Source organism: Microcaecilia unicolor, chromosome 6 (genome assembly GCF_901765095.1).
Source record: "Microcaecilia unicolor chromosome 6, aMicUni1.1, whole genome shotgun sequence".
NCBI classification, from domain to species: domain Eukaryota; kingdom Metazoa; phylum Chordata; class Amphibia; order Gymnophiona; family Siphonopidae; genus Microcaecilia; species Microcaecilia unicolor.
This window is the reverse complement of record NC_044036.1, coordinates 315,882,885-315,894,906: the sequence shown is the minus strand read 5'-3', so window position 1 is coordinate 315,894,906 and position 12,022 is coordinate 315,882,885. Positions and strand designations below refer to the sequence as shown.

At 44.1% G+C, this 12,022-nt stretch overlaps 1 protein-coding gene across 2 annotated transcripts in view; it reads right to left on the bottom strand.

Annotated features, from left to right (window-relative positions):
- WBP2 (WW domain binding protein 2) overlaps positions 1–3,570 on the bottom strand; it is a 37,175-nt gene extending 33,605 nt beyond the window's left edge. The window contains exon 1 of one of the 2 annotated variants that reach the window (XM_030208240.1): positions 3,464–3,570. In XM_030208240.1, the coding sequence (XP_030064100.1) occupies positions 3,464–3,522 (59 nt within the window). In that variant the 5' untranslated portion in view covers positions 3,523–3,570. Of the gene's footprint in view, positions 1–1,990; positions 2,033–3,463 lie in introns of those variants that run through there. The other variant, XM_030208241.1, reaches the window with a different exon arrangement.
- Between the last annotated feature and the right edge of the window lie 8,452 nt (positions 3,571–12,022).

Sequence of the window (12,022 nt, the reverse complement as noted above, 5' to 3'; positions counted from 1 at the left end):
TAAAAGTAAGCATTACAAAAGTGAACAGAGATGAAACATTCCTAGAGGAAAACAGAAATTAAACAGGATGCCAGGGGCTTTAAGACAAAGTCTACAGTACATTTTTGTTTATTGAACAATTACTACTGTACATCAAACTATACAATAATTTTTTTTAAGGCAATCAGTTATTTGAAACTGCTTTTGTTAACTGGAGTTGGGACGTGATGAGCTTGTACTGGAGAGTATTACGTTACGATTCATACTCTGTGTTGTTTCTTTTTATACTGTACTCTGTGGACAGTACTTTATTTGTACACTGCTTTGTTGCAATTGTGAAGCTGCTTAGCTGCCTTTTGACCAAAATAAACTAGATTTTGTTAAGTCAGCAGATAATCAAAATAAACTAGTTCTTTTAAAACTGTAATCAGTATTTTTGTTTGGGACACATTAGACAGCCCCCCCCCCCCCCCTCCTCCCAAATACTAAGCATTTTCCCAGACCTCCCCCCCAACCCAAGAAAGTTTTCAGTATAAGGGTATTCAAGTTTTTCCACTGGTGGGCTGTATGATCAGAAATCTGAGTGTGCAGGCTGCAGCCATGGAACTAACACAGCCCCTGTGGGTTTGTTTTTGTTTTGGCCTTTTTCTGGAAATGCAGCAGGGTCAGGGCAAAGTAGAGAGAAATACTAGACCCAGGTCAGCTGCTTGCCTGCCTTGCACTATTTGTGTGGTTGACTACTATCCTGTCCTGCTCTGCTGGAAGGCCCTGCACAAGACAGAATTGTGGGACTACACCAAAACTACAGAGCACTGTGGATTCAAATTCATTGGTTCTCCATACTTGATTCATGCAGTAGTGTTGAGCTGTATGGATTATGAAAACTCCTTTTACAATGGGCTCAACTTCATACATTAAAAAAGGCTTCAAATTGTTCAGAATACAGCCATAAAACTCCTAACTCATTCCTATGTCTGACCATGTTGACACTAATTCTTGCTCAAAATATTGGCTTCCTATCAAATCAAGTTCAAAATTCTAATTATGGTTCATAAAGTGTTTTGACTCTTGCATACCAGAAATATTCAGTCCAAATGCTTATTCCATACATACCTGCCAAATCCCTTCATTACCAGAATGAGAAGCTGTTATCTTTTATCATTTAGACTTGCTATACAAGTCAAAGTGGTTTACAATCATATTCAAATCAATAACTACATAAATAAACTAGGGCAGAAGACAGTTCATTTAGGACATGACCACACACACACTAAATTCCAATCACAGCTCTCTTCATCTCAAATTTTATATCCTACTCATTGGTTGCATCAAGTTTTAACGTTCCACTCCCTCATTAAAAGCCATCTCCAACAGATAAGTTTTAAGGGCTGACTGGAATTTGCTGTAAGAGTTTTCTTAATGTAAACACAAAGGTAGATTATTCCATGTAAATGGAGCAACAAAAAAAGCAGCGCTATTTCTGGTAGATTCGCCACATCAACGGTTACTCAGTATTCCTTTCCCTTTATCTGTGCTCAGAGTTATTTTCTCAATTTAAAGTAGGACTTAAAACAGACTTCTACAATCACACCTACACTGGACCCTGAACTAGTAGGGATTAGCAGGCTGCTTGTGTCTTGTATTTCCACTGTCTCTCTTATACAACCTATGCCATTATCTATTTTATCATTTATGTATTAATAGGATGGTATATAAGATATTGGAATAAACTAAATTGTTAAGCAGGTGCACTTCCCACACATCACTGAACTACTGCTGGCACACAAAGCTGCAACACATTGAAACCAGAGGACATAGAGGAGTGTGCCCATAATTCTCAGGTGGGCTGCATCCCAAGCTTGGTAAACCACATGTTGGATGCTCAGGCTTTACGGGCTCCACGTGATGTTGCCCAATTACCTCCAGATAACCCCCTGCGGTAATATTTTTCTGGAATTTCCAATAGTGCAGGAAATGCCAAGCGCTGGGGGGGGGGGGGGTGAACTATCACCTGCATTAGGCTTGCAGTAGTTCCAATTTACCATGCAGCAACCCTTTAGTAAAAGGACCCCTTTGTCTTTCCAAGTGTTCTAAAACTTGTAGATGCCTGGATTGAGGTGGGCAAGGAAACATCACACATCTGCAATACAATATGAAGAAATCAAAAAGTGGCATAGGTGCCAACATTTCATAATAATTGAGCACGCAAAATACAATATTGGGCAAACTAAACTTCCCTGGGCACAGTATTAGGGGTACTAAACACCTACTGAACTAGACTCTACACTCAATGCTACATCAACAATAACTGCAATGTAGCAGAGAGAGAAAACAGGAGGGAAAAATCCTGCAGCTTCCACTGGGTCACTACAAACTAGTAATACCTACTAACACTGACCGTTGTATATGTAAAGAGGGTCCATAGGTTTCACCAGTTTCCTAAGGTACGGGCAACCCCCTGAATTTAATAAAATGTGATATACCACTCAATCAGATCACATCTAAGCGCTTTACAAACAATAAAAGTAGAGAGGTGTGGTAGCCGCGTTAGTCCACTCTTAAAGGTTATCAATAGAAATCAAACAAAATAAAACATGGAAAAGAAAATAAGATGATACCTTTTTTATTGGACATAACTTAATGCATTTCTTGATTAGCTTTTGAAGGTTGCCCTTATAAACCATAAAGCTGTATTTCTCTGTTTATTACCCTCCTCTCACCTACCAACACCCATTCTGTTAGAATATCAATGAAATGCTTTGATGTCCCCATGCATACCCCCACCCTCCCACTCTATCAGACTGTCAAAGTAATGCTTTGATGTTTCTCTCATATATACTATCTGCTACCACATTTGCTTATTTCCGATCTGACGAAGAAGGGCGACCTTCGAAAGCTAATCAAGAAATGTATTAAGTTATGTCCAATAAAAAAGGTATCATCTTATTTTCTTTTCCATGTTTTATTTTGTTTGACTTCTATTGACAAACAATAAAATAAATACTCGAACGCCATACAGAAAATAGCAGTCATATATACACACACAAAAAAAACTATGTAGCGCTGATTTTTCAAACAGATAAAGTGCAGCTCTCTTTCTTGCAGAAACTATCCGCTCCAATTCTACGAGGTTCCCAGACGCGCGCTCTTGTAAATCGGCGAGAGGCGTGGCACATGCTCCGACAGGACCGGCGCGCGCGCACCCACACAACCCTAAAGGAAATGATAGCGGGCAGACTAAACCGTTAATCATCACACCAACCGCTGCTACGCAAAAAGATGCCGCACGAGCGTAACGTTCGGTAGCCAGCGCAGACAGCTGCGATGTTTATCAGACGCGTTTATGCGACATGGGAGGATGAGTCAGAAAGCAAGAGTATGACAGGCATTCGGAGCAGTCCGGTCCCCCACTTTCCCTCTGGAAGAGATATAAGCAGACCCCGGGAAGGCAGCGTAGGAAATTCAACATACTGAGGGCTCTCACCTTTCGCTATTATTCAAAATGACTCCACCACCCTCCGAGTGATTCTTGTTTAACGCCATCCCAGTTAATGCTCAGCCGCCGCTAGGTTCAGAGTTCGACCAGCCGCATTTCCCACCCACCGTATGTCTAACCTCCAATCGGAAGTAATAGAGGCATCACGTGATAGCACGAGACAAACAATGTAAACACGAATGACGCAGGACCTCTGTGCTCCTGTGTCGTTGTATGCAAGGAGGTTTAATAAACAGGAGTGAAAGCTAGCCTATCTAGTCCATTGTAAGCAAGAAAGCCAATTAGGACAATCTGAGTTTTCCCTTCCCAGCGCAGCCCTCATCCCAAAGCAAGCAAACGTATGAGTTGCTGGATCCACATTGTCGGGGTTTTTTTTGTTGTTGTTGGTCCATCTGTAACAAGTCTAAAGCTGTTTCAATTGGATAGGCAGTGCCTTAAAAGGTGGAGGACAAAAGTACATAAGTACATAAGTACATAAGTAGTGCCATACTGGGAAAGACCAAAGGTCCATCTAGCCCAGCATCCTGTCACCGACAGTGGCCAATCCAGGTCAAGGGCACCTGGCACGCTCCCCAAACGTAAAAACATTCCAGACAAGTTATACCTAAAAATGCGGAATTTTTCCAAGTCCATTTAATAGCGGTCTATGGACTTGTCCTTTAGGAATCTATCTAACCCCTTTTTAAACTCCGTCAAGCTAACCGCCCGTACCACGTTCTCCGGCAACGAATTCCAGAGTCTAATTACACGTTGGGTGAAGAAAAATTTTCTCCGATTCGTTTTAAATTTACCACACTGTAGCTTCAACTCATGCCCTCTAGTCCTAGTATTTTTGGATAGCGTGAACAGTCGCTTCACATCCACCCGATCCATTCCACTCATTATTTTATACACTTCTATCATATCTCCCCTCAGCCGTCTCTTCTCCAAGCTGAAAAGCCCTAGCCTTCTCAGCCTCTCTTCATAGGAAAGTCGTCCCATCCCCACTATCATTTTCGTCGCCCTTCGCTGTACCTTTTCCAATTCTACTATATCTTTTTTGAGATACGGAGACCAGTAATGAACACAATACTCCAGGTGCGGTCGCACCATGGAGCGATACAACGGCATTATAACATCCGCACACCTGGACTCCATACCCTTCCTAATAACACCCAACATTCTATTCGCTTTCCTAGCCGCAGCAGCACACTGAGCAGAAGGTTTCAGCGTATCATCGACGACGACACCCAGATCCCTTTCTTGATCCGTAACTCCTAACGCGGAACCTTGCAAGACGTAGCTATAATTCGGGTTCCTCTTACCCACATGCATCACTTTGCACTTGTCAACATTGAACTTCATCTGCCACTTGCACGCCCATTCTCCCAGTCTCGCAAGGTCCTCCTGTAATCGTTCACATTCCTCCTGCGACTTGACGACCCTGAATAATTTTGTGTCATCGGCGAATTTAATTACCTCACTAGTTATTCCCATCTCTAGGTCATTTATAAATACATTAAAAAGCAACGGACCCAGCACAGACCCCTGCGGGACCCCACTAACTACCCTCCTCCACTGAGAATACTGGCCACGCAATCCTACTCTCTGCTTCCTATCTTTCAACCAGTTCTTAATCCATAATAATACCCTACCTCCGATTCCATGACTCTGCAATTTCTTCAGGAGTCTTTCGTGCGGCACTTTGTCAAACGCCTTCTGAAAATCCAGATATACAATATCAACCGGCTCCCCATTGTCCACATGTTTGCTTACCCCCTCAAAAAAATGCATTAGATTGGTGAGGCAAGACTTCCCTTCACTAAATCCGTGCTGACTTTGTCTCATCAGTCCATGTTTTTGTATATGCTCTGCAATTTTATTCTTAATAATAGCCTCCACCATCTTGCCCGGCACCGACGTCAGACTCACCGGTCTATAATTTCCCGGATCTCCTCTGGAACCCTTCTTAAAAATCGGAGTAACATTGGCTACCCTCCAGTCTTCCGGTACTACACTCGATTTTAGGGACAGATTGCATATTTCTAACAGTAGCTCCGCAAGTTCATTTTTTAGTTCTATTAATACTCTGGGATGAATACCATCAGGTCCCGGTGATTTACTACTCTTCAGCTTGCTGAACTGACCCATTACATCCTCCAAGGTTACAGAGAATTTGTTTAGTTTCTCCGACTCCCCCGCTTCAAATATTCTTTCCGGCACCGGTGTCCCCCCCAAATCCTCCTCGGTGAAGACCGAAGCAAAGAATTCATTTAATTTCTCCGCTATGGCTTTGTCCTCCTTGATCGCCCCTTTAACACCATTTTCGTCCAGCGGCCCAACCGACTCTTTGGCCGGTTTCCTGCTTTTAATGTATCTAAAAAAATTTTTACTATGTATTTTTGCTTCCAACGCTAATTTCTTCTCAAAGTCCTTTTTTGCCCTCCTTATCTCCGCTTTGCATTTGGCTTGGCATTCCTTATGATCTATCCTGTTACTTTCAGTTGGTTCTCTTCTCCACTTTCTGAAGGATTGTTTTTTGGCTCTAATGATTTCCTTTATCTTACTGTTTAGCCACGCCGGCTGCCGTTTAGTCTTTTTTCCCTTTTTTCTAATACGTGGAATATATTTGTCCTGAACCTCCAGGATGGTGTTTTTAAACAGCATCCACGCCTGATGCAAGTTTTTTACTCTGCGAGCTGCTCCTTTCAGTCTTTTTTTCACCATTTTTCTCATTTTGTCGTAATCACCTTTTCTATAGTTAAACGCTAGCGTACTTGATTTCCTAGTTTCACTTCCTTCAATGCCAATATCAAAACCGATCATATTATGATCACTGTTATCAAGCGGCCCTCGTATCGTTACCCCCTGCACTAGATCATGAGCACCACTAAGGACTAAGTCTAGTATTTTTCCTTCTCTTGTCGGCTCCTGAACTAGCTGTTCCATGAAGCTGTCCTTGATTTCATCAAGAAATCTTATGTCCCTTGCGTGTACAGATGTTACATTAACCCAGTCTATATGCGGGTAATTGAAATCCCCCATTATTATTGTGTTGCCCAGTTTGTTTGCGTCCCTGATTTCCTTTAACATTTCCGCATCCGTCTGTTCGTCCTGGCCAGGCGGACGGTAGTACACTCCTATCACTATCCTTTTCCCCTTTGCACATGGAATTTCAATCCACAGTGATTCCAAGGAGTGTTTTGTTTCCTGCAGAATTTTCAATCTATTTGATTCAAGGCTCTCGTTAATATACAATGCTACCCCTCCACCAATCCGATTCACCCTATCACTACGATATAATTTGTACCCCGGTATGACAGTGTCCCACTGGTTATCCTCCTTCCACCAGGTCTCAGAGATGCCTATTATATCTAATTTTTCATTTAGTGCAATATATTCCAACTCCCCCATCTTATTTCTTAGGCTCCTGGCATTCGCATATAGACATTTCAAACTATGTTTGTTGTTCCTAAGTACATCATGCTTAGTACTTGACAGTTTGTTTGTATTTTCTTATTTGACAGCTTTTTTAATTTATTTGAAAGCTTCCCATATGTAGATATAAATATCATGAAATAACAATTGAATATCACTAAAACAGCTTAAAAAATTGTTATAGCTGGTAGCAACAGCAATTTTAAACTCTATATTTTGTGCTCATTTTTCTACACTACAAAAATAAACACACTATACAATACAGATGGCCAAATTTCAGTGAGGATATCCTGTTTCCTGATGGGTTCATCTTAAATGTTGTAATCTGCCTTGGGAAGCATGGTGTTATAAAGATGATGGAATATATTGAAATTAAATGGAAGTAGAATTAAACTCTCCTTTCGTTGGGGCACATGTAATCACATCTTCATCTGATTTGTAGAACTTTACCTTTTAGATACACAAATGGATTATTCTGTTGTTTGAGCATGTTTCAGGGACAAGTGATTTATAAGTCAAAATAATAAAAAATATTTTCTGTCAAACAGATCTTTCATTTGTGGAAACATAACTAAATGGGCTATAAGCCCCTAATGCAGCTCATTAAGTACATAAGCATTGCCATGCTGGGACAGACCGAGGGTCCATCTAGCCCAGCACCCTGTCACCGACAGCAGCCAAAAGAACAAGCAATTTGTCCCGCCCATCCTAGAAATAGGATGGGCGACCCTCAGGGGGAGGAATGCTGGCTTCAGCCTAACCCCTGGTAAGCCTTTCCTCAGCTGAGAGGTGCCCAGCTCTACCACCGGCTGCCTTTCAGGTGCTGTGGAGGACTTGCAGCTCATCTGCATATTCTTACAGCCTTCTCCGGGGTGACATCCAGGTCCACTCCGATCCACTCAGGGCCTCCGCTCTAGGTGCCGCGCGCCGGGCATTTTTCTCTTTACATCTAATCTTCTTCCCAGTTGCTAAAGTACCTCAGTCGTTTATGGCCCCTATTCACATTCTCTTCCTAGCCCTGTCCCTTCCTAATCTTTTCTCTCACCCCCTACCTCTCTCCGCTACAGGAACTCACTGCCCATCCATTGACTTCATCACCTCACCTTCTCTCCTACCCTCTTCCTCCCTCTTGGCTTTTAATCTCCGTCTCTTTCTTCCCTCCATTTTGCCTTCCCCATTCCACTTAAATACCTCTCGCCTTCGACGCCTTCGTGGCCACACCTCTCCTACTCTCCTCCGCTCTCTTTTACTCCTTCTCTTACTCGCAGCCGGTGACATCAATCCCAATCCTGGCCCTCCTCACCAACTATTATCCCAACTCTACAGATCTCACTGTGACCTCTCTAACCTCATCTCTATTCCTCTACTCCCCTCCTCTCCTCTTCTCTGCCCTTCTCTTGCACCCTATGGAATGCCCGCTCTATCTGTAACAAACTCCCCTATATCCAGGACCTCTTTATTTCGCGTCACCTCCATCTGCTCGCCATAACAGAAACCTGCCTCTGTTCTGATGACTCTGCTTCAGTCGCAGCCCTCTGCCATAGTGGTTATCTTTTTTCACATACTCCTCGCCCTGCTGGTCGCGGGGGCGGTGTTGGACTACTTCTCTCTCCCTCCTCCAGATTTCAACCCCTTCTTCCACCTCAATCTCACTGTTTTTCCTCCTTTGAAGTCCACTCTATCCACCTTTTCTCTCCTCTGCCTCTTCGAATAGCAGTCATTTATCATCCCCCTGATGTCCCTTTCATCCTTTCTCAGTGACTTTGATGCCTGGCTTGCCTTCTTCCATGATCCTTCCTCCCCCTCTCTCATCCTTGGTGACTTTAATATTCCTGCTAATGATCCTTCCAACTCTTATATTTCCAAGTTACTCACTTTAACATCCTCCTTTAATCTCCAACTATGCTCCACCTCCCCCACTCATCAAAATGGTCACTGTCTTGATCTCATCTTCTCATCCAACTGTTCACCCTCTAGTTTCCTTGCCTCTGATCTTCCCCTCTCTGATCACCATCTTATAACTTTCACACTTAAATCTCCTCCCTCCCAGTCCCGTCCTATCTTATTTAATTTATCTAGGAATCTTCACGCTATTGACCCTTCATCTCTATCCTCCCATGTTTCAAACCTCCTCTCTACTATGGCACCATCCACGTCTGTCAACGAGGCTGTTTCTTCTTACAACAATACTCTATCCTCTGCCTTAGACACTCTTGCACCTTTGATGACCCGCCCTATAAGGCATACAAAGCCCCAGCCTTGGCTGACTTCTAATATCCGCTACCTACGTTCCTATACCTGCTCTACCGAACGCCTCTGGCGGAAATCTCGAGCCCTTGCTGATTTCTTACACTTTAAGTTCATGCTGACCTCCTTCCAATCTGCTCTTTTAAGCACCAACCAGGATTATTATATCCAACTGACCAACTCTCTTGGCTCTAACCCTTGACTTCTCTTCACCACATTGAACTCTCTCCTCAAGGTGCCCCCTCCCCCAACTCCCCCTTCATTATCTCCTCAGACGCTTGCTGAATTCTTTCACGAAAGGTTCAAAAGATAAACCTTGAATTCCTCCATTCCTGAAGTTACTATAGAGGAAACTACACTTCTCCTTTCTTCCTCAAACTGTACCACCAGTTCCTCTGATCCCATTCCCACCCACCTTCTAAATGCCATCTCACCTGCTCTTATTCCTTTTATCTGTCACATTCTCAACCTCTCACGTTCCACTGCAACTGTCCCTACTGCCTTTAAACATGCTGTGGTCACACCTCTCCTTAAGAAGCCTTCACTCGACCCTACTTGTCCCTCTAATTACCGACCCATCTCCCTCCTCCCTTTTCTCTCCAAATTACTTGAGCATGCTGTTCACCGCTGCCTTGATTTTCTCTCCTCACATGCTATTCTTGACCCACTACAATCTGGTTTTCGCCCTCTCCACTCAACCGAAACTGCGCTTACTAAAGTCTCCAATGACCTACCGTGTTTCCCCGAAAATAAGACACTGTCTTATATTAAATTTTGCTCCCCAAGACCTGCTAGGTCTTATTTTCAGGGGAGGCCTTATTTTTCGGGGAAACATCGGTGTCACCCCCCCCCCCCCCCCGAGATCGCCGGCTCCCCCCCTCGATCGGCGGCTCCCCCTGCCCTCAGTCGCTCCCGGAAGTAACTAACCTCTTAAATGCTTCCTTTCACCATTCATCTTCGCACTCGCCGCAAGCAGCAGGGCAGGCCACTCCTTCCTTCCGTGTCCCGCCCTCGCCTGACGTAACGTAACGTCAGACGAGGGCGGGACACGGAAAGAAGGAGTGGCCAGCCCTGCTGCTTGCGGCGAGTGCGAAGGTGAAAGGAAGCGGTTAAGAGGTTAGTTCCGGGAGCGACTGAGGGCGGGGGGAGCCGCAGATCAAGGGGGCTAGCCGGCGATCTCGGGTGGGGGGGTGACCCCGATGTTTCCCCGAAAAATAAGGCCTCCCCTGCTAGGTCTTATTTTCGGGGGAGGCCTTATATTTTCAAATTTAAGCAAGACCTCTACTAGGTCTTACTTTCGGAGGATGTCCTATTTTCGGGGAAACACGGTATTACTGGCTAAATCCAGAGGTCTCTATTCCATCCTCATTCTTCTTGATCTTTCCGCTGCTTTTGACACTGTCGATCACAGCATACTCCTCGATACCCTGTCCTCACTTGGATTCCAGGGCTCTGTCCTTTCCTGGTTCTCTTCCTACCTCTCCCTCCGCACCTTGTATTCATTCTGGTGGATCCTCTTCTACTTCTATCCCTCTGCCTGTCGGCGTACCTCAGGGTTCTGTTCTTGGTCCCCTCCTCTTTTCTATCTACACTTCTTCCCTTGGTTCATTAATCTCATCCCATGGCTTTGCCTACCACCTCTATGCTGATGACTCCCAAATTTGCCTTTCTACCCCTGATCTCTCACCTTGCATCCAAACCAAAGTTTCAGCGTGCTTGTCTGACATTGCAGTCTGGATGTCTCAATGCCACCTGAAATTATACATGACCAAAACCGAGCTTCTCATTTTTCCCCCCAAACCCACCTCCCCACTCCCCCCGTTTTCTATTTCTGTTGATGGCTCTCTCATTCTCTCTGTCTCCTCAGCTCGAAACCTTGGGGTCATCTTTGACTCTTCTCTCTCCTTCTCTGCTCATATCCAGCAGATCGCCAAGACCCGTCGTTTCTTTTTTTTCCAAGCTTTATTTTTTATTTCAAGTAAACCTCTCAATAGAATATTCAATATCAAACGACAATACAAACAATCCGCTATAACTCTTCTATTACAGGTTATTTTTAAATTTCACATGTGAAACAGATCTTATCCCTCCTGCCCACTTCCCTCTCCCGCCTCCCTCCAGCATTGGAGTTATGGTAAGTTTTGTTTGACAGACTCGTAAGTTTGCCAAATTTTGTGATAGATATGCAGCTGACCTTTCCTCACCGCCGTCAGTTTAGACATCATGTGTAAATAGTCAACTCTAGCCAACACCTCTTTAATGGTGGGCATTGTCGTCCTCTTCCAGGCCTTCGCCAATGCCATTTTTGCTGCAACCAGAAACTGGATCTCCAATTTATGTCCATACTTCTTGCTGCCCGGAGGCCTGGAATGTAGTAAGCATGTTTCTGCCTGACGTGGGTATTCCACTTGTACAATCTTTTTCACTAATTCAATGATTTGTGACCAGTATATCTGAGCTTTTGGGCATTCCCACCAGATGTGAAGAAATGTGCCACACCCTCCGCATTCTCTCCAACAATCTGCTGAGACTCAAGGGTAGATCTTATGCAACCTCTCCGGTGTGTAATACCACCAATATAATATTTTATATCCGTTTTCGATTGTGGCTTGGGCGATGTAGGGCTTTAGCAACTGTCTATAACTAACCTCCCACCACTCCGGGGAAAATCTCTTCTGTAGGGACCCTTCCCATTTCTCGGTATAGTGATCTTGTGGTTTAGTGAGGAGTTGCAGTGCTTTATAAAGCCGTGTAATACTACCTTTTTTACCTCCTCCCCTCATAGCCCTTTCGAGCCTTGTTTCTGAGAGTTCTAACTCATCCTTCGCCCTTCGTGTGATGTCATTCCTTAAACAATGATAGTACACTAAATCCCTACTTTCC